Genomic DNA, 25,976 nt, shown 5'->3' with positions numbered 1-25,976 from the left:
TAGCTGTTGTACTGTGTTATTGGAGAATATTCGACCAAATAGATCACGCGGAGCACGCAGTGAAGAAAATAAAGCAGCCGTAACTGAGAGAGTGCACGAAGACCGTGGAGAGCTGACGTATGGAGGGACTTGGCGCCTTTTACGAAGGCGTACAAAATACAGCTTGGTCAAGAACTGCAGTCGCTCGACCTTCTTAAGCGACATCGTTTCCCCCTATGGGTTCTTCAAAAGTTCCAAAGATATCCAAAGCTCTCAAGCCAAATTTTGCTCAGCGATGCAGATCATTTCTGGCTCAATGGGTACGTAAACAAGCAAAATTTACGAAGAAAATCAACTGTTTTGTGTGGTTTGTGGGTCAGTGCAATCATCGGTCCATATTCCGTTAAAACTGATAGCGGTGAGAACGTAACCGGCAATGGCGACCATTATCGCACCATGATAACCGACTGTTTCATGCCTGAAATTGAGGCTCATGATCTCGGCGACATTTTGTTTCAACAAGACGGCACTACTTCAGACACAGCGTATCAAGCAATGGATTTATATTGAGAGAACCCTTCGGTGAGCAGATAATTTCCCGGTTAGAGCCGGTCGATTGAGCACCAAGATTGTGTGATATCACACCGTTAGACTTTTTTTGTGGGGATATGTAAAGTCTAAAAAGTCTACACGGAGCATCATGCTTCGATTCAGAACTTGAAACAAGACATCACGGGCTTGATCCTATAAAGAGCTTAATATATATATTAGGACAAAAGGGAATATTACCAAAAAATATCTGGTTATTATAACAAAATTATACAAAAGTCGCCTTAAAGACACCTTAACTTACGTATTTATTTTTTTTCATTCAAGGATTTTGAACAAACAAGAGCCACCAGGCTTTAGTAGCCCATTTCATGAACCAGCCGTTTGGGTCTGTCCACTTATATCTATTATTGCTGTAATGCGCCCTTAAATGACCTTATATAATATTATAGCCCGACACACATTCTTGTTCCAATCACCTTCTAATGCAAAGTGGTCAAGGCTTTCTCTTATATGCAAATCATAAATATACCACTTTAATATACAGTTTCTATGTTATTACCAACCAGAAAACACAACATTGTACTGAATCGACCGCACCCTTTTTCTTAGATCATATTTCTAACAAGTGATATACGTAGCAGCAGCTATTTAACAGTTTGATTTATGCTGGGGCAAAGATATTTAAGTCAAAACCAGTTACGATGTTATGTTAGGTTAGGTTAAATGGCTGAACCCTCAGCGTGGCGGAGGAATCACACTTAGACTGTTAATTCAGACCTTAGTGAAGCCAAATGAAAAAACTCTCGTGGCTAGATATTCGATATCGGCAAAGCGCCCTGAACCTATTACAAATCGGTCAAGGTGTTTTGTGACTATTTTTAAATCCCCTGGATGTCGAAGTGTATAAGATCCGAGGTGTTTCTGCCTACTTCTGATAACAGCGGAACATTCGAGACGAAAGTGTTGAGATGATTCTATCTCATCTTCTTCCTAGAAGCTGATGCAGCTGGCATCCGGTAATATGTTCAATCTCATTGCACGAATCTCGATGGGGCAGTGTTCAGTTAAAACTCATATAAGCATTGAATTATTTTAAAAGCGACGAGCTTCTTAGACCTCTTTCGACTTACACCAGGCCAGAAGGATCTTACACACACAGCTCGTGGCAGTTAACCAGCATTTGCTGATCTGGTCTGAGAGCCAACGGTCCAGTAGCAAACAACTGGAAGCTAACGGAGCTCCTACCCGTTGTCTTTCTGCAGTTATAAAGACTGGGGTACCTGTCGTAGCAAGACCATTATCCTTACAGTTTCCCGCTATATCGCTGTGACCAGGCACCCAAACCAGTATAGTCCTAAAATAACTTGATTTTCAACAAATAAATCGATTTCTAAAAAGTATGAAGGGAGAGAAAATGTACCTTAAGCTTCCCAGTAATGGTTTCGTGAGTCCAAATGAAGGGAAGAAAGAAGTTCTCAAATGAAATATATATGTAGAAGCAATATAGAAAAGTCCGAGTAAGAAACTGTTGTTATGAATTGAACTGTTTCTATTCCACGACAGGATCTAAAAATGTATACTTAGAGAATAGTAACTGAGCCTAAAATTTTATGAAAACTGTTTTAGTTTATATCACAATTTATTTTTATTTTCATTTTCGTAAAATATTCGACAATTAGTGTGCCAGTCCGAAATGTTCTAATGATGGAGAGTGTAAGCAAGTGGAGCCGAAACAATGCTCTTGACGACAGGAGCAGAATGAACCACAGGCACGGAGTGGACCAATGGAACGCTGTGTACAACAGGAGCGGCGTGAACTACGGGAGCAGCATGGACTACGGGAGCGGCATGAACTACGGGTGCGGCATGTACAACTGGAACGACGGGTGCGGAGTGTACGGTTGTCTTGACAGCGTGGGCAAGTACTGGACTCACGACAGCTTTGCTATGGACCTGGGTGATGCTCTGGTGCGAAACGGCTGAAGGAGCACTGTGGACCACTGAGCCTACCTTAGCCAACACGGGCTCATGAACTACATGGTGGGTCTCGATGAGTCCAGCGCTGACGGTGGCCACAGCAAATACGCAAACGAGGGCGAACTATAGAAGGGTTTAAGAAGTTTTTTAAAAATATTTTAATTTTTCGTATTTATTATTCTGCTTACGTATTTGAACATTTTGGAGTTTTTGAGATTGGCTGATTAGTTGAGCTCGGAAATAGTGGTGTGTGACTGATGTTGGATGCCGTTTTGGTGTTAACTTTTATACCAAAAAGTTAGGAAATGGGCAGAAAGAAGAACAAGTAAATGGAGTAATGAGAAAACATCATTATAACTGCTTCGGTTGGGTCAGTGTGCGTGTGTGTGTGTATCTGTTCTCAACACAATGACGCGGCGCAACAGCTGATACTGAGTTCAAAAACTCATTCATCAAAGGCGTTAACCCATTTAAGCATTAAAAACATTACTGCCGCTAAGCGTAAGCTACCAGCCGAATGTCTTTCTGTTGCTGCCGCTTGTAGTGATGATTTCTATGCGCGTGTGTGTGTGTGTTGAAAATATTTTGTTTTGCATTAACCAACTTCTAGTTGACGCGTAAATTCCTCCAACCAAAGAAGTACGAAAAACATAATGAAGTAATGGACTTTAGTTGACTGAGCCTCCCTTGGCTATAAGCGATCATCAGTGAAATACTTCAACTACTTTGCTTATTGCCGTAACACGCATCGTATAAAAGCAGGGCAGTGATGCACAATCAGCATCAGAAGTATTTCGGACACTTACAAACAAACAACTCCCAAAACTCAACAAAAATGTTCAAGCTCGTAAGTTAATATACTTCTTTATACTTTTTTATTAAATTTTATTAATTTATAACACTTTCCTGCACAGAACGCCATTCTCGCTGCTGTCTGCCTTTTCGCCGTTGCTACATCCGTTAGCGCTGGACTGCTCGAGACCCACCATGTAGTACATGAGCCAGTCTTGGCTAAGGTCGGCTCGGTTGTCCACAGTGCTCCTTCGGCCGTTTCGCACCAGAGCATCACTCAGGTCCATAGCAAAGCTGTCGTGAGTCCAGTACTCGCCCACGCTGTCAAGACAACCGTACACTCCGCACCCGTCGTTCCAGTTGTACATGCCGCACCCGTAGTTCATGCCGCTCCCGTAGTTCATGCCGCTCCTGTTGTTCATGCCGCTCCTGTTGTACACAGCGTACACAGCGTTCCAGTCGTCCACTCCCTGCCTGTGGTTCATTCTGCTCCTGTCGTCAAGAGCATTGTTTCGGCTCCACTTGCTTACACTCTCCATCATTAGAATATTTCGGACTGGTACACTAATTGTCGAATATTTTGCGAAAACGAAAATAAAATAAAGTTGTGATATAAATTTAAATTTGCTTATTTATTTTGAAACTTAAAATTACTACTACATTTCGAAACTAACTCTTGGAGACGATGATGTCAATAACATTTGGGCTCACAAATTTTAAAAGCTAATCTTACAGATTCATCATTTTTCCAATTACTTCAAAAAAACATCTGGTTTTATGTGGATATAAAAATAATACTGAAGTTCTCTGTGCGATCGGTAAATTTAAGTCCGAAGTTTCAAATGGTATCAATTGCTTACTCAACCGCACATTCTCCTCCAATAACAAAGGATCGGGTTTACCCAGAAAACCAAAAAAATGTTATGCAGTAGAACTTCCTTATATTGAACACCTCCTTGTAATGAATTAATTTCGAAACTTCTACTTTTTCAATCTACTTTCGATGTATTTTTCTATATAATGAAGTTTTAGTCTCCGTATAGTGAATTTTTTGAAATATGTTTTTTGTTAAATTTAGTTATATGTAACTGCGTGTTCCCAGAAATTATAAAAAAAATTATCCCAATATTCCCAAAATTAAATTTGAGACTTCAGCTCTTGGGTATGTGTTCAGTGATTGAAGTTAAATTAACACACCAAAACAGCATTTCACTTGAAAAAAGTTATTGTGGATTATTAAAAAGTTAAAGAAAGGAAGACAAAATAAGAGTTCATTTTGGAATTCTTCCTTCCACTTAACAAAAAAGTTAAATAAGTTATTTAAAACAAACTAGTTCAACTGGATGGGGAAAATTCTGTTATGGTCATAGCAGCCAATGTTGATAATGGTGTGAAATCCTGAGACAGTCCGTCCGATGAAGATATCCTCAGCGACTTTCTAGATGTAAATTATTTGAAGGAATATTCCACTTATGAAGGCTGCCTTATATGTTATCTTTTATTGTACTCTCGCAACATGTTGCAACAAAAAATATAATAGTTTTGTTCAGCTAACGATTGTTTGTATGACATAAAACTAATATCTACCAATCGTGATAGTATATCAACAAATGAGAACCCTAAGGACTTGTGCGCTGGGTTTGGGATCCGCCAGATAGAAACCACTTCCAATGAAAAAGCAACAACAGCCTTGGATGAAAGTCACCGCTTTTAATGATGACCACAGCTCCATACATACAGTATATCTAATATAAATTTTTTCGAACTTCTGGTTGACTTTCATTTAAGAAATTTAAGGGGCTATATTTCTTATGACAGTCAATCCTCTTACCTAAACTGCATGAAGTCAGGGCAATACTTCCGCTTATATCTATTATTCGAAATTTCAAATATCTGTTTGACTTTAACCTTATACGTAGGTTGCTATATATATTTCTGGCCTAATAATGTAAATAGGCATATTTATCAACGAAAATGTTTTTTTTTTTTTTTTTTTTTTTTTCGATTGCTGTTTTGTTTCGGGCTCATACGCATAGATCCATGATTCGTGTGACGATCTTATAAACGTCTTTTAAAGCACCGCGATCGTATTTTTTCAGCATTTCTTTACACCAATCCACACGAGCCTTTTTTTGAGCGATTGTCAAATTGTGCGGGACCCAACGAGAACAAACCTTTTTTACGGCCAGGTGTTCATGCAATATCGAATGTATGCTGATGGGAGAAATGCATAGGCATGCCTCTATCTGAAGGTATATTACATGACGGTCTTGCATAGTTCATCGATGCACTCTTGTCGTGATAATCCGCGTCGAAAGTTGTGAAAAATGATCGCACGAAAATGTTCACGAGTTAATTCCATTTTTTGGCCGAGATGAATTTTTTAATCCCCTGTAAATAAAACAATTCACGATTAAATGACAAAACGTTCTGAGTGATGTTATGCTAAAAAATGTCAAACTTTCCAATGGAAATGTCAGAGTGCACCTGGCAACACTTAGTGTTGCCCTAGGCCAGAATATATATAGCAGCCCTCGGACATAGGTCAACCTGCGATGTTTTTTAATTTGCGTTTTACGAGAGTATAAAATGTTCGGTTACATCCGAATTCTGCCCTTTCTTTCCTATTCCTTCCACAGGCTTTATGATAACTTTCTTTCTATGGTTATGATGTTAATAAACTGAACAGGGTATATCAAGTTTGTCAAGAAATCTGACTTGTCCAGAAAGAAACTTCGGAGACCCTACAGTATAAATACATATATACATATACAGGGTTTTCCAATAAGAGTGATATAAGTGATTTCTTAAAAACAAAATACATTCGTTGTTAAGGAAATTCAAATCTTCTTTATTGAAAGTGTAGTACAATCGATACAATTAAGTTCTGAATATAACATTATACAATTAGCTGCCACGACTTCCTTTGCAGGAACAAATCCGATGAACCGAGTATTCAAGAATTTTTTCCAATAAATGAAGTCGTATGTCATGAATAGCACGTTCAATATTTGCTTTTAAAGATTGAAGAGAGTCTGGCTGAATTGCTAAAGACTTACTTTTAAACTTGAAGGGAGTCTGTTTTATTGTTAAAGACTAATACTTCAAATAACCCCACAATAAGTAGTCTAATGGTGTTTAATCACAATTTCTTGAAATAATCGAATCTCCAAACTTTTCTCGCAATAATTCAGTTGCTGGACGTGCTGTGTGGTACGAAGCCCAGTTTTGTTCGTACCAGGTGCTGTCAAGCTCAACTTCTCCCAATTGCGCACATAAAAAGTTAGTTATTATTGATCTATACCGGTCTCCATTAACAGTAACGCTGTTAAGAGCTTCATTTCGAAAGAAGTACAGACCGTTGATTCTACCAGACCAAAAACCACAACAAACTGGCAATTGAGGTAAAAAAAAATTACAGGTCTTCCGATATTAAAAGTGGCCAAAACGACGCTTAGAAATCATATGATCCCGGAAGACCCGGTATAATTAAAGAGCTCGAAAAGGTGAGTTGATTTTGCCATGTACGTATATAAGTACGCGAGCTAGTCCCTCAGTTTTTGAGATATCGCTCTTTTCTTGTTTAGAAACTTTTTTATTTGTGTATGGTATTATAGCTTTGGTCCAGCGAAGTTAATATTATTTCTTGGTTTAGATAATTTTTCTAATACCGTTACATTTATTATACGAATTTTGAAAAAATATATTTTATTTGAAAATTTGCCCAGTATCAGGGGTTTGTCTCCAAACTTTTTTCTGTCCAACATTCTTTTGAACATTTGCAATCTAGCGCGGATTGTCTAACAATTGCATAGTTTATAAACCATTTTTAAAGGACTGTTGTAATTACAAAACAAATAGATTCACATGTAGCACTATCTCAAAGAAATTATACAAATTTTGCAGCCTACGTATACTCCAGTACCAAAATAGGGGATTTATATGGTAGACATACATCGATTTCTAGTTTACCTTGCTAAATAGTATAATGCGTTAGGGTTCAATTATGAACAGTCAATTAAATGAACGTTTTAAGCGCACAAGCATAGACAATGGTCGAAACGAATCAGGCGGAAGTAAATAAACGGAAATCAAAATGAAATTATTTTATTGAAGTAATCAATTTTATATTTTTCCAACAAATGACAATATGAATCTAACGAGCAAGAGAATAAACGGCTAAAGCACTCAAAAACGCCAACTAATGCTAACAAGTTTTACTGGCGTCTAACACCGCTTAGACCTTGGGCGACTAATGCTCAGCGCAATTGAAGAACAACGAGCTAGTTGGACAAAATTGAAAACTTTTTAACAATTTACTTGGTACATGGTATTGTACTTTACTTGAATACACACACAGATATATTTGTGGGTGTATATTTACGTACTCATGTAAGTATGTCTGTTGGTAACACCCTAATATGAGCCAGCAATTTTTCATGCTCCATCAAGTAATCACACGGCTGTTATTGTAATCGTATTACCTTTGTGTAAGCCCTAAGTGGTTAGCCCTTCAATACAACCATACACAAAATATAAACAAAAAAAGTTTGAATTATTGCAATTTGTAGGCGAATTAATTCTGTGAGATTAAAACAAATTATCAATATGAAGAAACTTACGCATTTCAACATAAATGTAATGCGTAATTCGTCTACCAGTTTGTACATATGTAATATGTATGTATATATCTGTGCATGTATAAAATATAACTTACCCCGAGTAATTAGTTCCCAACTAGTCCTCAGAAAAACTTAAAAGCAAATGAACAAACGTTTTTTCTTCAGGGAAGTGAACTCAATAAAGCAAATTAGCCTAGTAGTAATTGACCCGCAATATACATTTTTACTTAATCAAAGAATGCTACTGGTTAAAGGATCACTATATGTATACAAATAACGGGTGATCCAAGTAGAAGTACTTTTTTCAACAGTCTTTTTTGACAGATCACGCGTGCGTTGTGTCAAGCTGTCATGTTTTTTTTGTTCAGTATTGTTTGGGATTTCACCATGGAAAGACTTTGGCTTGAACAACGTTTAAAACTTTTTTACGAAAACTTACGTTCGGTAAAGAAAGTGTTTCGCGCGCTTTTTTCAACTTATGGGTAACATAAACCATCACCAACCATCTTGAGACCCAGCATTCTTTATGGGATAATATTCGACCGAATAGACCATGTCCAACACGCAGTGAAGAATTTCATTAAAAATAATGCCGGTGACAACGTAACCGTCAACGACAACCGTTATTGAGCCATAATAACCGACTATTTGATTTCTGAAATTGAGGCTCGTGATCTCGGCGATATTTGGTTTCAACAAGACGGCGCCACTTCCCACATATCACACCAATCAATGAATTTATTGAGAGAACACTTCGGTGAGCAGTTAGTTTCACGCTTTGGGCCGGTCGATTGGCCACAAAGATTGTCTGTTATCACACCGCTAGACTATTTCCTGTGGAAATATGTAAAGTCTGCAGTCTATGTGAGCAATCCGGCTTGGATTCAGACCTTGGAGCAAACCATCACGCATGTCATTCGCCCGTTAACAGACGAAATGGTTCAGCGACTTATCGAAAAATGGTATCTATGGAAAATATGGATGGACTATCAGAGACCTAGCCGCGGCCAATATTTGAAATATGTAGATGATCTTCAAAAAAAAAGAAGCGAAATAATGTTCTTTCGATTGACAATCCTTATTAAATTTGTTTTATTTTTTTTTAAGTAGGGAACCTCGAAACGGAACACCCTTTATAATATACACTGCAGGTTTACACTTTTTCTTAAAATAGACGTCCATATCCTGAAGTATGTATTCTCTAACTTGCCGCATTTTGACGCTTACTCGATTGCACCGTCGAGAGTAATTATAGGGTTATTTCAATTCCAACCCATTTATGATTCTAATCTGATGTGAATCGTGTTCCAAAGAGGCCATTCTGCATCGACTGGAAACATAAGTAATCAGTAAATCAAAGGTCTGAGATATAAGGCGCGCGGGGAACACTCCCCAGCCGCTGTTTTCCAGATAGTTTTCAAACGGTCTTGCAACAATAGTTCTTGATATAGTTTCACACTTTTTCAGAAGATCTTAATACAGCACGCCATGTCATGGACATTCGGGTTTGCCGGGAATTTGGTTAGTTGACCAGGTTTCATATATGATTTTTCGCATTTAGAGTTGTCGTAATGAATCCTTTTTTTAACTCCAGTCACAATTCGATACAAAACCGTTTTCGTTTGGCCGGTAGGATAGATACATAGAATTACAGAGGGAAGCGAGACGCACATGCAGACAACATAAGAGAGAGACCAAAATGCGTGATTAGGAAGAGCTTGAGAAGGGTTAAAGCTCGAAAATTCTACGAAAAGATGCGGCGACCAACAGAAGGTTTCAAGACCGGAACATGCTCTTGTGGAACCCTCAGAGGTGATCTAGTGACTTACGCCCAGAGCAGCGAAAACATAATACCTGCAGAGAGTGTATCTGATTCCCGAATCAATCACGATGGAATAGATGTACCATTGCCCGATGATGATGAGGTTCAAATAGCTATTACACGCCTGAAGAGAGAAAAAATAAGAAGGCTTAATCTTTTAGGTGGATGAATAAGTGGATGCTATATGAGCATCCGATTAGTTCATCGTCTACAGTACTTAGCGTGTACAGAATCTAGCTCTACTTACGAAGATTTGCTGAACTTGGCGCGGTCCACATACCCAGGTCTGAATAACTACATATATACTTTGGTACAGTAACTGCATTGCTTGGGTAGGTTTCACTTAGCTCTTTTACGACATACCTGTAGACCTCCCAGAGGAAAGTGAAATACAAAAAGTATCCGTTCTGCATCGAAGTAACTTTCTACTGGGTTTATTTATAACTCATATTACATGCATAAGCATATTTTATCAGTTTTAAGCTGCATTTTGGTAAACTGCTTAAGTTCCATGCCCTTCAGTCACGATCTGACTGCACTTAAGTGCGTGTAGAAGCAAAAAAACAAGCAGAAAAGAAAGAAAAAAGATCATAATAAACAATTAAATGTTGCACCGCAAAACTTGCAGCCAAATCCAATTGAATGATTCACGGTCAACATTTAAAGTACAAATGAAAAATACATTTAAATAAAAGCAAGACAATTGAGCTCACTTCAAATTGAAGTATGTAGAACCGGCCCACCAACTAACCGCAGCATCCAAGACAAATACCCAGACATGTTTACACAACTCACAGACTGGAGATGTTTTTGACGGCTTAGTGTTATAAGTATGTGTATATGTATGTCCCTATGTCAAGGTTGCCCTAAAGCACTTAACCTATAATTTTGACAACTGCAACCGACGCCAGCATCACCTCTGCAACATGCAACATCAAACGGTAACAAAAGCGATATTAATCTCTCTTTAGTGCTGCTGTTCTCTGTTTATTTTACTGTTTCTTTTATTGCATTAATTTTATTGCATTAATTTCGCATTTAAAGGAGTTTTATTTTCTTTAGTTTTGGCCTTTTGTTGTTGCTGGCATTAAGTTAATTCCGATGACCTGATTATGTAAGCAATTAACTTTGTTTGCCAAAACGTTCATGCGTATATACTCGTACATCTTTAAACTGTATGATATATGGATATTTGTATATGCGAATGTGTCTTACTCTTCCTCCACCGCCCAAGACCATGGTAGTTGTGTTTGCAAAAACAGCTAAATTTGTCGGAGCAGCAATAATTGTAAGTTTAGAGCAGGTACTTATAAAGAGTGATCCATTTCGAGGTTCCTTACTTTTTTAAAGAAAAAACACAGAAACTACAAATTTAATAGAGTATGTTTATTAACATTCGAAAGAACATTCTTTGGCATTTATTTTTTGAATATTATCTCATTCAAATGTTGGGTGTGGAGCTATTCCTCGGATGGTCCATCCGCTGAGTCCAATTTTCGATGACTCGTTCGAGCATTTCGACTGGTAACTGGCGAATACATACATGACGTTTTACTCCAAGGCTTGAATTGAAGCAAGATTGTCCGCATAGACTTTAGACTCTACATATACCCACAGGGAAAATTTTAATTGTGTGATATCACACGATCTTGGTAGCCAATCGACCCGCACAGAACGTGAAATTATCTGGTCACCGAAGTGGTCTCTCAATAAATCCATCAATTGGTGCGATGTTTGGGATGAGGCGCCGAATTATTGAAGTCAAATGTCGCCGAGATTTCGAGCTTCAATTCGTTGCATCAAATAGTCGGTTATCGTGGCGCGATAACGTTCGCGATTGACGGTTACATTCTCACCGTCATCATTTTGAAGAGTATGGACCGATAATGTTTTTATGGATGAAATGAATCTTTTTCAGGTATGAAATGCGGCAATTTTACTTGTTTACAAACCCATTGAACCAGAAATGGTCCTCATCGCTAAACAAAATTTGGCTCGAAAACGTTGGATGTTCTTGGAACTTTTCAAGAGCCTATAGAGCGAAGCGATGTCGCTTGGGAAAGTCGAGCCGCTTGCTTTTAATTTAAGATCACACAAAACACTATTAACTGAAAGGCCGACCCGTTCTAACTTGGAGAAGGAATTTTGATATCGAAATACCTACAGTCAAAAATAATTGGAATCAAATTAAGAAGCTCGCACCAAGCCGAAATAAATGACAGAGTCTTATTGTGGAGCCATAGTACACAGTATATTTAAATAATATGAAATTAACTTCATGTTTAAAAAAAAAAAAAAGTGATTTTCTCAATGATGTCCCATAATTAAATGATTAAATAATTCGAATAGGTATTTTTAATCAATATTTGTTTGTTATGCCGCCAGTTCCAGTTATAGCAAAAGATTACTGCGCCAGCAGAGTTGCAATATGTAATTGCTTTTAGCTCACTAACTGTGCGCTCAAACTTAGTCAAGAAAAGTCTGCTCACAATAGCAATACCATCAAGCAACTTCATTATCATAATCGTTTGAGTGCCTCGTCACAGCGGCATCGCTTGAAACTGTAAAATCGATCAACAAGAAAGAAGACCTTACCCAGTTAACCGCTCAAATCAAAGTGGGAACAAGTTGTATCTCCGATGTCATCTTGCGTTCTAGCACTGGACCTGTAAGAGTTCGTTGATCGCACGACCTGCTTCGGTGGGACTGCGAATTCCTTCCGCCCGCAATCGTAGTAATTATTACTGGACATTGCCCAATAGGCATTCATGCCGTAAGGATAAAAGACTTGACTGCCACAAATTGTCAGAAAGTGAGTAGGAAACACCCAGGAATTTTCATCTCCATTGTCCAGCATTTACAAGACTGAAGTTGAAATATCCCTGTAACCATGCCCTGGTCGCAACGAAACTGTTTTTACCCGCGTTTAATAACTTTGTGATAGACTCAAAGTAATTATTTGAGTTCTAGAAGTTTTAGATACAACAGACCGGCACCAAAAAATAATTTCCTATTCTAATTTGTAAAAGCTCCATGAAAATGTACAAAGTTTGTCCGGAAAGTAATAGGACGTCAATTGTCTTCGAGAACCTGAAGAGTCAGGACAAACATTTACGCGCGACGTGTTTCTGTAAGTGTTGTAAGCCCAAAATGCTGATGAAGACTCCGACAATGTCCACCATGAATTTGTTCCTCCTGGACAAACCGTCAACGCCGAGTTTTACGTGGAAGTCCTGAAGAAACTCAAACGAAGGTTTAATCGGGTCCGACAAGACATCGCAGCCGATAAGAGGTTTCATCACGACAACGCACCGGCTCACATCGCCTTTCTTGTGAACAGTTATCTAACCCAGGCCGGCATCCCAACGCATCCGCAGTCGCCCTATAGCCCGGATGAGCTTGATTTGTAACTATTTAGTTTTATTTGCTCACTAAGAATATAAATGGGTATAGATAAGTAGGTAAAAATAAAAAATTTAAACTTTATACGAATAAGAGTTATTTATTTTATTTTATTTTTATTTATTTAGTTACTTAAGTGTATGAACATTAATTCTTACTTGACTACTTGAAAATTATGATTAAAATTAGATTAATATAAAAAAAATTACAATTAAACAAATAGGTAACTTAGCTAAAAAACCGAATTAAGGTGGTAATGAAGTTAGCCCTAGAGTTAGAAAAATCAAGTAGAACATTCTGGGAAATCGAGTTAAACTCACGCACAGTACGCTTGAGAGGGGCATAATTTACAAATTTAGTTTTCTAAATTTTACAATAAAATGGGGAAATAGATCTGAGGCAACGCTGAGGAATATTGAAATTAATTTTCCCTATCAAATAAGGACAATCAATACTTCCCTTTAGTGCATTGAAAACAAATGAAAGGCAGAGAATTGACAGTCAATTTTCAAGTCATTTAAGGTGTAATAGCAATAAACGAGATACAAGGTGCTCTTCAAAGTAAACTTTTTGAATCTAGCGCCTCCTGTTGCCGCTATCTTTAAGTTGACTGCTGCGTTGTTGTCTGCTATCTTTATCGATTGTCCATTGGGAATTTCGTGACATTTCATTTATTGGAAGTGAAATTATTGCGCTTTAAGTGTCAGTATGTTTGTGTTATCGGTGCAAAAATGAGCTTCGAACAAAGACCAACATTAAATTTTGTTTTAAAATTGGTAAAACTTTTACCGAAACGTTTCAATTGATGAAACAAGGTTATGGCGATGATTGCCTATCCCGTAGCAGAGTGCCGAGTGGTTTCAACGTTTTCAAAGTGGTCGTGAGGACATAAATGACGATCAACATATGGACCAATCAAAAGCCGTGATCACCGGAAATTCCATCGAAACTGTGCGGGAATTCATCAAAAAACAGCTGAAATCATCATTGAAATTCATGGAAATGAAATTGAACATCTCCAAAACATCATGTTATCGCATTTAGACCGAACATTTTGCCTTACGAAAGGTGTGTGCACGGTTTGTTCCGCACAAATTGACTGACGACCAAAAATTGCTCAGAATCCAACATTCGAAGGACGATTACGAGTATTTGACCAAAACTCACATTTTAACCATTAACCACTCCCCGTATTCACCTGATATGGCACCGTGCGACTTCTTCCTTTTCGGAAAAATGCATTTGCCCATGAAAGGAAAGCGTTATGCAGACGTAGAGGCCATTCAAATGGCTTGCACCGGCACACTAGCGGCCATACCGGCCAACGAGCTAAAACACTCGTTTGACATGCTTTTGGACCGTGCAAAAAGCTGTATTGAAGCAGAAAAAGAGTATTTTGTCCTGTTTCCTTTGGAACGCACCTTGTACATACGATGGTATGGGGTTATCAAGCTCTAATGAGCGAAGGGCAAATTTAAGAAAAATCTTTTGAACGCGTTCAATTCGATTTATTGAGGATAGGCAATATATCCAGATAAACGCAGCATACTCCAAGATAGAAGGAACAAAAGATGTGTACAATAATTTTAATAATTAATTTTTGATTACTGTGAACTTTTTGTGGACCATACCACAATTGTCACGTTAATGACATGGATTCCTATTATCACCCAGTCTATTAATATTATTTTCTTCATTACTATTTGTTATCATATATAGGTTGTCAAAAAAATCTTGCGGTATTTTCGCTAATTGACGCTGAAAGCGCGTAGTTCTAGCTTTATTCGTCGCATCGGGTCATGCTATACCTTTTGGAAAGCTCATTTCACGCGCAAACACGTGTTTGATTGATTGTCGTTTCTTTTAAGTCGTTCGTGAGTTATAGCGTCGCAAACATGGAGCAAAATAAAGAGAAAATACGGCATATTTTACAGTACTACTACTATAAAGGCAAAAATGCATCTCAAGCCGCCAATAAAATTTGTGCAGTTTATGCACCCGATACAGTTTCCATTTCCACCGCACAACGATGGTTTCAACGTTTTCGTTCTGGTGTAGAGGTGGTCGAAGATGCGCCACGCTCCGGAAGGCCTGTCGTCGAAAATTGCGATAAAATCGCTGAATTGGTCGAAAGATTCAAATTCATTTCAATTTCAATAAAAAAAAGACTTTTTTGACAACCCATTATGAATTTTAATTTAGTTTAACTCATAAGCGAATTTTTATTATCCATATAACAAAGTTAGATTGCCAATAAACAAACAAAAAAGCCAAACATTAAAATGTTTACTTCCCTTAAATGCATTCAATTAATCAAGCACCTGAATTGAATCATATTTACCATCGCATTGATAGCTGTGAGAGCAAATGATCTAATGCCCCAACACACATAGACCTAGGTCAATTTGTATCAGTACGCATAAAGTGTAAAGTACGGAAACCGGTTAATTTTTAACCCACCTGTACTTTACCAACCGACAAAACACACAGTTGAGTGATAAGCATAGATTTAACGTTTCTACTCCATCGTATTCATTAGTTTTCTTATGGACGCAGTTTTTGTCTCTCATTACCAACAAAAAACGAGCTGTGATAACCAATTTGATTGATGTTGAGCTTGGTGCTAAGCGGTAAATGGTAAATGGTGTATAAAAAGGCTGAGCAGAACGGACAAAATCATCAGTTCCCATTTAACTGTCAACCAAGCAACCAATCAAAACTCAAAATGTTCAAATACGTAAGTTGACTGCAGCTCATCTATTTCATATAATCAAAATCTATTAACTGTCGTTATGTCTATAAAAATATAGATCGCATTCTTCGCCCTCCTCGCTGTTGCTGCTGCCAAGCCCGGTCTGCTCGCTGAGACACACACCATCGTCCAACCAGCTGTAGTTGCTAAAACTGCCTATGTCGATACTAGCGCATCCTCGGCCATAACTCACCAGAGCCATGTGAACCTCGTCCGGAAGGTACCAGTTGTACCAGTCGTCCACGCCGCACCAGTCGTACATGCAGCCCCCGTCTTGAAGACCATCTCCGCTCCAGTGGTGCATGCTGCGCCCGTAGTTCACTCAGCTCCAGTCGTACATGCTGCGCCCGTAGTTCACTCAGCTCCAGTTGTGCATGCCGCCCCCGTAGTTCATTCAGCTCCAGTCGTCCATGCTGCTCCTGTTGTTCACGCCGCTCCAATAGTACATGCTGCCCCAGTTGTACACTCCGTCGTCCACACAGCCCCTCTTGTCAAAACTGTAGTCTCATCTCCTTTGACCTACAGCATCCACCATTAATAAAATAACCTGAATGTGATTTAAAAAATCGAACGGTTTGGAATTGTTAAAAAGTTGTTAAAATAATTTAAATATGAATTTAGAAATATAGCAATGATATTTGTCTAAAAATGTGGATTTCCATAAGACTTATTGCCTTCAATCGTAAAAAATCAAGATAATTCAACAAAATATGTACTTTAGTTACTTACATTACGCATTACAGAGTCATGTTTCAGGCTGTTGAATTTATCATATTTGGGATATACAGATGTAATCTTGTAATTATCATATACCTTCTGATCAAATTTGACTCGGATCTTTCCTTTTACGCTCCAGCCGCTTATTATTTTTTCCAAGATTTTTTTTTCCAATAGAATCGTCCACCTTATCACAAATACAAGTATTTGAGTGGCACAAAGGGTTAATGCGAGTAGTCCATGTACTTCTCTTAATTACGATAACATCGAAAAAGTCAAAGAAACAGTACTTGGAAATCGAGGTATTAGTATCAGAAAGATAGTAGAGAATCTCAACATATCTTATGGATTGACTCAACAGATTTTTGGTTACTTCTTAGGGTATGAAACATGTCAATGCTAAACCCGTACCAGAAGACCTAAAAAAAGAGATGCTTGACAACGTAACTGAGAGCCTTACATTCATCATACATCATTGCTCATGACAAGGCGTAGGTCTTAAATATGACGTCAACGACACCGAACAAAACACGTCAAGGGCTGTCAAAAATCAAGGTGATGCCTATACTTTTTTTGAATTCCGTGGCATGATTTACTGTCAATTCATTCCAGAAGGTCAAACGGTGGATAAGCAATACTATTTGACCGATTTTAGCTATCTACTCGGTCAATTCGCCGACTAGATTAGTGAGCAGAAAATACTTGAATTTTTTAGCATGATAAAGCTGCGTCACATTCTACAATGACTGTGACTGATTTTATGAGCGCAATCGTTCAGTCACCGTATTTGCCAGACTTGGCTTCCTCTGACATTTTTCTGTTTTCGAAACTGAAAGACCCGCTTCACGGAACGCGCCATGAGTACATTTAAGCCATTTGCTGAAGGCTTTGACCCTGCCGAGGTTTATGACAACTGTATGGAAAATTGAATTCAGAGTTAGCAAGCTTGCACTGGCTCAAGGGAAGCCTGTTTTGAAATCCGATGCTAAAGAAAGCTCAAATTTATCGCTTCTTAAAATGAGAGTTTTCGAAGCTTCAAAACTAAAATTGGTTATATTTTCGTTGGCAAACGAAATTACTCTTCAACAGTATTTTTGTGCCAGCGGTTTTAAAATCGTCTGAATCCGCCTCGCAGCCTGCCCAAAAGGATTTATAGAATTAATACGAAGAATTCGTCTAAAGTTAAATTTACTTAACGCACAACACAATTACGAGAAGAATATTGTAAAACACATTGATATGGGCAAAAAATATACATTCCGTTTTGGTAGAAAATATGGAATTTTATGAAATTGAGAACCGGACTTTGTTAGTAAGTATTCTTTCCGATCTCAAAGTTTCAAAATGCAGTTTTTTAGCCGCGGTTAACACACAAAAAATTTATTTATTATTATTATCGCAAATTTAAAATTAATCAACAATCTTGACGCGTAAAGCAAGGTTTCTGTTTCTTTTTGAAAATTTCATTAACAAAAAATTACATTACACTTATGCCGTTATCGAAAGAGAAGCTGAAGAAAAAAAATAATAGATCAGTTTTCTGAACAAAAGAGTATAAGAACCTAAAACTTACAATTCCAAGCTTCGGCAAGCAAGTCCGTTTTTTATTTGTCATCAGACATACATACAAATGTGTCATTAGACCATCAATCTTAAGGAACTAGAATGCAGCGCAGATACAAACACCATGGACATAAAATTTAATATTCGATTTTATATTTATTTTAACAATCACAAGGTTTACCGCAATAAAATGCAGTTAATAAATTTAGTGGTGAACAACGTGGGCAACAGGAGCAGCATGAACCACAGGCGCCAAGGGGGCAACAACAGACTTCACAACTGAAACATGATGAACCAACGGCGCGGAGTAGGTCTTCACTACTGGAACTACAGGAGCAGCATGAACCACGGGGACGACTGGAGCTACAGTTTTGACTACTGGAACGACAGGAGCGGAGTAGGTCTTCACAACTGGAGCAACATGAACCACAGGAGCCACGGCTTTCACAACAGGTGTAACAATGTGTGCATTATTGTGCACTTGGGTGATGCTCTGGTGGGAGGTGGCAGATGGAACGGTGTGAACTACGGCACCGACTTTGGCCACAACAGGCTGAGCGATGAAACCAGGAGCAGCGGTGGCGATGGCGAAGAGGGCGGCGAAGGTAATCTGGAATGATTTTGAATATAATTTTATATTTTATCCTAACTTAATCACTTCGTGGTTTTACGTATTTGAACATGTTGCTGCTGTTGTATAGTTTGAGATATGGAATCTAACTGATAATTTACTATTGAATTCGTGCGAAATTTATAGTGTGCAAATCAGTATGAAATCCAAGAGAATAATAATTGGCAATGCGACATTGATTTGACAGTACAATAATTCGGCAACCTGTTTTGGTCACTAACATTTCTATTGTGACTAAGGGGCACTCATGCTAAAAATGCTTGGTCAGTGCATACAAATATAAACACTTCATTAGTAATTTTTACACTTTCATATACCATATAATTAAAAGCAATAATGTGCACGAAAATGTTGTCGAAAATGTATAATAGCGCTAGTTAATGCGCTGCCAAGGGAGCTTAACGTTCCATAGCTCAACCACCGAATCGCTGAGTATCTTCATAAATAATTTTCCCTTTCTCGAGCCACATTTCGACAGTTACCTAACAACCAAACTAGAAACAGTAGCTGTTTGCAACTTGTCAAACTTTAGAGAGCAGAGAATCGAACAAATCAGTTCTTCAAACAAACAAATTTAATTGACCTCTTGATTTGTATTAAACTTGATGCTTTAATACAATCCATAAACGAATGAAAAGAAGTGGCCAAAGACCCGAAACATGTTTTTGGAACTAAGTGTAATCGCAATGAACTTTATTGATTTTCCTCAACTGATATATTGATGCTATTTTTATAAACCGAATACTATTTTTATTTCGATAACAACGAACTTGTTTTTAACACACAATTAACCTTGTATTTCTCAAAAAGTTTGGCATAAAAATTTCTCGAATTGTGGGCGTCTAAGGTTCGTCTAGAGCATGTTCTGCTTGATAATCCATCACTGTCAATAAGTATTTTCTTATTCTATGCTCCGATATTCACATCTCTTGTTTGTTTACTCTTTTTACATATGGGCACTGCTGAGGCCACGACTTGTTGCTAATAGGCTTTGAAAAGGGTGTAGCGTCTGACGCGCATGCGCTGCCAATCACGTTGGATTATTGCTCAGAATAATGTTGCACAAAACAGCACAACGCAAAAACTGGTTGTTTGTGGTTGCTTAATGTTTGTCTAGTAAAAATTTTCAAGTTCAATGCCGGCCATGCAAGCATTGATATTTGCAACAAACTTAAGCAAATATACCGTTGAAAATAATCAAAAAAGAAATGAATATAATATTTAGTAAGCTGCTTACTAAATTTTTCATATTTTGTAGATGCGAAAAGTTTCTTATAAATATGCTGCGAGAAACATTGAAAGATATCAGTTTCCGCAGAGTTGTCTTGCTGTAAACAGTCACAAACACCAAACGAGCAAAATGTTCAAATATGTAAGTTATATTATTTGTGGACTAAGAAATGTGATAATAATCAATCTTTCCAACACAGATTACCTTCGCCGCTCTCTTCGCATTCGCCACCGCTGCTCCCGGTTTCATCGCTCAACCCGTTGTAGCCAAAGTAGGTGCCGTTGTACACACCGTTCCATCTGCCACCTCCCACCAGAGCATCACCCAAGTGCACAATAATGCGCATATTGTTACACCTGTTGTGAAAGCTGTAGCTCCAGTGGTTCATGTTGCTCCGGTTGTGAAGACCTACTCCGCTCCTGTGGTTCCAGTAGTCAAAACTGTTGCTCCAGTCGTCCCCGTGGTTCATGCTGCACCCGTAGTTCCAGTAGTGAAGACTTACTCCGCCCCGGTGGTTCATCATGTTCCGGTTGTGAAGTCAGTTGTTGCCCCCGTGGTGCCAGTAGTTCATGCCGCTCCAGTTGTGAAGACAGTTCTTGCAGCCCCTGTCGCTCACTTTGTTCATCACTAATTATACTGTGATCTTAAAGTTGTTGAATAAATATATAAGATTTTAATCTATAAAACCACTTCGACTTTTATAATTTTCTAGAAATGTTAAATACTTACATAACTAAGAGTAATATAAGGAAAGCCACAGCGAATGGTAGGCACGCATGGTAGACTTAGGTCGTAAGACATACTTGGCAGCCCCCAACCGGTGTGAGCGGTGTTGCTTTGCACTGCTCAGGCATGTTGTCGGATGCCGCACGCTTGCGACAACCAAGAGCGACCACCTTCTAATCCAGAGTGTTATGTGACTCCCGTGCCCATTAGATGATTCACACCCAGGAGTTAAATTCGGCTATATTCTAGCAAAGCCTTCCCAGCGCCATGCCGAATTGGGAAGTAACGGTGGCCTTACCGCGTCATGGGCTCTGTCGTGGCGGACCTTTCAGTTCGCTATATTTGCGTAGACCCGGCCGCTCACTTCGTTGAGCCGAAGGTCGTAAGAACAAGATGAACAATGACAAAACGTAAACCAAACCAACAACTATGACCAGGCAAAGACCAACTCAAGTGACAAAGGACAACGGCAATAGCAACAACAGCGGTACCGATTCCGAACTGAGGGGAGTCGCAACGGACTTGCGCCGCATGAAGGGCCTAGCAAAAGGAAGAAGAGACGCAGGATAAGACTGCCTCCTCTACCACGAATATGTCGTCCGGGTGGTCTTGATGACCCTGGTAGAAGGGGAATGAGTGGTGCTAGTTGAAAATGGTTTTTAAGGCACCTCCAGGAGAAGGAACTTTTGAGGAAGCCGAAATAAGATTGAGGAACAGGCTTAGAGGCAACAGTGCTTCCCCTGCCTCGAAGGTGCGTAAGGGCGGAAATATCCAATCCGATAATAAACGGAGTGCGGAGCAATTCCAACCGGTAGGACTGAAAGCGTGAAGACGACGCCTCAGACAATACAGACTACCTAACATCACCTACTAAAAAAAATAATCAATAAAAATAAAAATTACGTATACACTGAGCTCTAGTCTTATAAACTGAATTCTAAGCCTCTCTAGATTTTCAGACAATCTTTTAATCCCTCAAATTGCAATATATACAATGTTATGTACAGAAAACATATAAAAATAGATAAATAGATAGTATCGCAAATGCTTCCCAAACGCCAACTTGAAAGGAATCGTGCGGCTAATACAACCGACCAAAACATAGATCGGTTTTTTCGCAATATATATTTCTTTTTTTTTTATTCAAAACTCAATAAATTTTAGAATTTTGTTTTAAAACATTGAGGAAATTATCGTTTTCAGAAAGTGATCTATACTCATTTATGATCACATCACATACAGAGTTTGTCCGGAAAGTAATAGGAATGAGTCGATTTAAAAATATTTATTAAACCAATCGTTCCAATAGTACTTTAAAAACTTTCAAAGTAGTATCCTTCTGCGTCAATGCAGTGATGCCAGCGCAATTCCCAAGCATTGAAAGCGGCACGGAAGACATCCTCCGGAATAGCCTTGAGACCCGAGGTGTATGCTGCTTGGATCCTCTTTCATCGGCCTTTTCAGGCAAAGAAACAATAAAAAATCTGCTGCTGCGGAAGCCTTAGGATGCGGGCCTTTGTTAGAGAGCTGTTCACCAGAAAGGCGGGGTAAGAGTCGGGGCGCTGTCGTGGTGCAACTCCCAATCGACTGTGATGTCTTGTCGGACCCGATTGACCCTTTGTTTGAGTCTCTTGAGGACTTCCACGTAAAACTTTTACACAGAATTTAATCATGTACCTCTGTTCCAACGAACGCTGAATTATCGGCTTGCTCCACTCACACGTCACGCGAAAACGTTTATCCTGACTCTCCAGGTGCTTGGAAAGAACTGACCAGCCGGTCGTTCGTTAGCTATGAATGCCCTCTACAGAATACAGTCGGTGTGCGCATGCTTCGAAGTACAATCCTATTACTTTCCGGACAAATCCTGTATTATTATGATCGCATAATCAGCACACATACGACATGGAATTAGAGTATTATTTTTTATAGATTCGTCAATATAAAACAAGCCTTCTGAAGGAGTGGATTACCAAAGGTAAGAGGTTTATATCAATATATTGTATATGTTTATTCGGAATATGGAAATTTCATAAATATCTTTATAAAAGCGTCTTTTTATTATATTAATATTTTGTTAACAATTTCGTGCTATTTTATTTCTCATACCATCCTTAATTTACATATTTTTCTAATGGTGGATGCTGTAGGCCAATGGAGATGAGACAATAGTTTTGACTAGAGGAGCTGAGTGGACCACGGAGTGGACGACTGGAGCAGCATGAACAACGGGAGCGGAGTGAACAACGGGAGCAGCATGGACGACTGGAGCTGAATGAACTACGGGGGCGGCATGCACAACTGGAGCGGAGTGAACCACAGGGGCTGCATGCACAACTGGAGCGGAGATGGTCTTCAAGAGGGGGGCTGCATGTACGACGGGTGCGGCGTGGACGACTGGTACAACTGGCACCTTCCTGACGAGGTTCACATGGCTCTGGTGAGTTATGGCCGAGGATGCGCTTGTATCGACATAGGCAGTTTTAGCAACAACAGCTGGTTGGACGATTGTGTGTGTCTCAGCGAGCAGACCGGGCTTGGCGGCAGCAACAGCGAGGAGGGCAAAGAATGCGACCTTAATTTTTATAGAGATTATGATAGTCAACAGATTTTGATTATATAAATTAGATGAGCTGCAGTCAACTTACGTATTTGAACATTTTGAGTTTTTATTGGTGCTTGGTTGACAGTTAAATGGGAACTGATGATTTTGTTGGATTCGCTTAGCCTTTTTATACAAAACCATTTGGCGCTTAGCACCAAGCCCAACATCAATCAAATTGATTATCATAGCTTTTTTGTTGTTGGTAATGAGAGAAGAAAAGTGCACGATTAAAAGCAAATTCAATTGTGTGGAGTTTTTGTGAATTAAAGAGCAACCGGTTTCTACATTTCGGACTTTATTTTTATACGCACACTTTGAATGAATGGACAGCGGATGGAAATCTAACTGACCTACGTCTATACATGTTGGCTTTGGATCTTTCGTTATTATAAGTTCATGTCATATATGTGTTGTGTCTTACTGCTCTCAACCGATTCAGAAGCAACACAATTTGCATTATCTCAAATAACCTAGGTGAGAGAATGGCTATTTCAAGTGTAATCACCTCCAATTCCTACATGCACAGCGGTATTCCTGAGGGCTGCTTAATAAGCGCAAAGTCTTTGAGGGTTTTTGGGGGAATGATTTTATGAGTATACAAGAAGTTTGAAGTTAAATCTCCTTATTATTATCCCCAGAGTATTTGTAGTAATTTTCCCGCTTAGATAGTCAACAATACACCATCGACTCATATTTGGTCTGAATTTTTAATTTTTTTATACTCGTAAGATAAAAAAGTGGTTTCTAAATGAATGAAATTGTCCCCCCGCTCTCTCAGACCGCGAGTGATCCTTGGCCAGAAGAAGAAGGTCATCGCATATGCTCAATACTTACAGAGTGGCTTGAGCTGCCCAAGCAGAGAGTCCATCAAGAGACAACAGCCCTAGCTCTTTTTCACTCGCGTGGAAAGTATTCCTCCCAGAGACACTTATTATAAATGGCCTCCAGGTATTCCAGAATGAACTTCCACAAGCTTTTGCTCATCTCTCCGCTCAAGCCATCAATACCTGGGGACTACTCAGACATAACCAGGCCAAAGGCGTACTCGAACTTCTATCACCTAATGCTTGAGAGGTCTGTACTTCCGACCTGGGAAAGAACACCCGCTAGTGGGGATAACAGGGTGTCACCGACGCGTAGAGAGGTGATATTATCTCTCTTACGACCTTAGTACAGAGCAAGATGGACAAGGACCCGGATGAAACCAAACCACATAATCGAGTCATATTCCTGGATATACAGACACTTAAGATTCAAAAGGAATGACATAAGAACTCAAGTCATGAAAAGAGAGGGCTGTATAAACTGACGTTGAGTAATAGCAAAACCTGCGTCAGGATCAAGAAGGACCTTTCCGAGCTGTTCGATACCAAACGAGGTTTCAAACCAGGCAACTCCCTATCATGCGGCTACTTCAGTCTAATCCTGGAAAAATAACATTTTTTACATACAAGAGTGGTCAGCTACTGGCTTACGTATATATTAGCCATAACAACCGTGCAGCTAGAAGAATGATGGTTTCCACGTCACTGCTAAGAGTCATAACTTCGAAGTCGTAGATAATTTCGTCTATCTTGAAACCAGCAACAATAATGCCAGCCTCGAAATTCAACGCGGAATAAATCTTGCTTACAGGTGCTACAATTGAGAAGTAAAGTTCTCTCTCGACGAACAAAGACCAAACTCTACAAGTCACTCATTATTCCCGTGCTGCTATATGGTTCAGAGGTATGGACGCTGACAACATCTGATGAGTCGACGCTACGAGTTTTCTAGAGAAAAGTTCTGCAGAAGATTTATGATCCTTTACGCATTGACAGCGGCGAATACCGCAGCCGATGGAAGGATGAGCTATACGTTATATACGAGGACTTTGATATACTAGTCAGCGAATTAAGAGACAGCAGCTGCGCTGGCTGGGACATTTTATCCGGATAGAAAAGAACACTTCACCTTTGAAGGTTTTGATTCAGTACCCGGCAGTGGAAGCAGAGGAAGACTTCCATTGGGGACAAACTACGCCAATAAAGAAGAAGATGAAATTTGATCTTTGATTATATATAAATTAAGTTGTGATTTTTTTATATTGAGCCAATGGACCCATGGCGCGTTTCTCAAAGAGGATTTGTCAGTTTCGCAAACAGAAAAACGTTACAGGAAGCTAAATCTGACTGTTCGATGGCCCTCTTTTCGTAATCAGTCAAAATCATGCTAAATGGTGACGACGCATTCAGGACATATGAGGCGAGTCTTAACACTGACACGGTATTTTAGATATGAATATTGACAAAAATGTGCTGAGTAGCTCCATAAGATATGCTGAGATGCTTTGCAACCTCTTTGATGCTAGCTCAATGATTTTCAAGCACTGCTTTTTTAGCATTTTCGATGTTATCGTCATTAACTGAGATGGATAGACAACTGAGATGAATTTTTAAGGGTTTAGCAATCGAGGAAAACATACATATTTATCGATTCACTTTACTCGTGCAACTTAAATGGACCAGTACGATTCATATTTGATCTTGAGTTAATGCTTGAATAACCAGGATTCACTAGCCATCTAATAAATTCTAAATCCTGGTGGACCTTAAGAAATTAAAAA

At 38.9% G+C, this 25,976-nt stretch overlaps 5 protein-coding genes across 5 annotated transcripts; 2 read left to right on the top strand and 3 right to left on the bottom strand.

Moving 5' to 3' along the window:
* Positions 1–2,229: 2,229 nt before the first annotated feature.
* Positions 2,230–2,708, bottom strand: LOC126762883 (A-kinase anchor protein 14-like). The gene is made up of 2 exons (XM_050479929.1): positions 2,697–2,708; positions 2,230–2,631 (listed from the first exon to the last, which is right to left on the bottom strand). The coding sequence occupies exons 1-2, from the start codon at positions 2,706–2,708 to the stop codon at positions 2,230–2,232; spliced, it is 414 nt and encodes a 137-aa protein (XP_050335886.1).
* A 635-nt stretch (positions 2,709–3,343) lies between these two features.
* Positions 3,344–3,845, top strand: LOC126762878 (A-kinase anchor protein 14-like). Its single transcript, XM_050479923.1, has 2 exons — positions 3,344–3,355; positions 3,423–3,845. The coding sequence occupies exons 1-2, from the start codon at positions 3,344–3,346 to the stop codon at positions 3,843–3,845; spliced, it is 435 nt and encodes a 144-aa protein (XP_050335880.1).
* A 12,026-nt stretch (positions 3,846–15,871) lies between these two features.
* On the top strand, positions 15,872–16,436 carry LOC126762868 (A-kinase anchor protein 14-like). Its single transcript, XM_050479909.1, has 2 exons — positions 15,872–15,883; positions 15,957–16,436. Exons 1-2 carry the CDS (start codon positions 15,872–15,874, stop codon positions 16,434–16,436), a joined length of 492 nt encoding a protein of 163 aa, XP_050335866.1.
* Positions 16,437–18,353: 1,917 nt separating this feature from the next.
* On the bottom strand, positions 18,354–19,101 carry LOC126762877 (A-kinase anchor protein 14-like). Its single transcript, XM_050479922.1, has 2 exons — positions 18,850–19,101; positions 18,354–18,788 (listed from the first exon to the last, which is right to left on the bottom strand). The coding sequence occupies exons 1-2, from the start codon at positions 18,859–18,861 to the stop codon at positions 18,384–18,386; spliced, it is 417 nt and encodes a 138-aa protein (XP_050335879.1). The 5' UTR covers positions 18,862–19,101; the 3' UTR covers positions 18,354–18,383.
* A 3,761-nt stretch (positions 19,102–22,862) lies between these two features.
* Positions 22,863–23,462, bottom strand: LOC126762869 (A-kinase anchor protein 14-like). Its single transcript, XM_050479910.1, has 2 exons — positions 23,415–23,462; positions 22,863–23,341 (listed from the first exon to the last, which is right to left on the bottom strand). The coding sequence occupies exons 1-2, from the start codon at positions 23,424–23,426 to the stop codon at positions 22,898–22,900; spliced, it is 456 nt and encodes a 151-aa protein (XP_050335867.1). The 5' UTR covers positions 23,427–23,462; the 3' UTR covers positions 22,863–22,897.
* Between the last annotated feature and the right edge of the window lie 2,514 nt (positions 23,463–25,976).

This window comes from Bactrocera neohumeralis, chromosome 6 (assembly GCF_024586455.1).
Source record: "Bactrocera neohumeralis isolate Rockhampton chromosome 6, APGP_CSIRO_Bneo_wtdbg2-racon-allhic-juicebox.fasta_v2, whole genome shotgun sequence".
NCBI classification, from domain to species: domain Eukaryota; kingdom Metazoa; phylum Arthropoda; class Insecta; order Diptera; family Tephritidae; genus Bactrocera; species Bactrocera neohumeralis.
The sequence above is the reverse complement of the archived record's forward strand: the minus strand, read 5'-3'. Positions and strand labels throughout refer to the sequence as shown.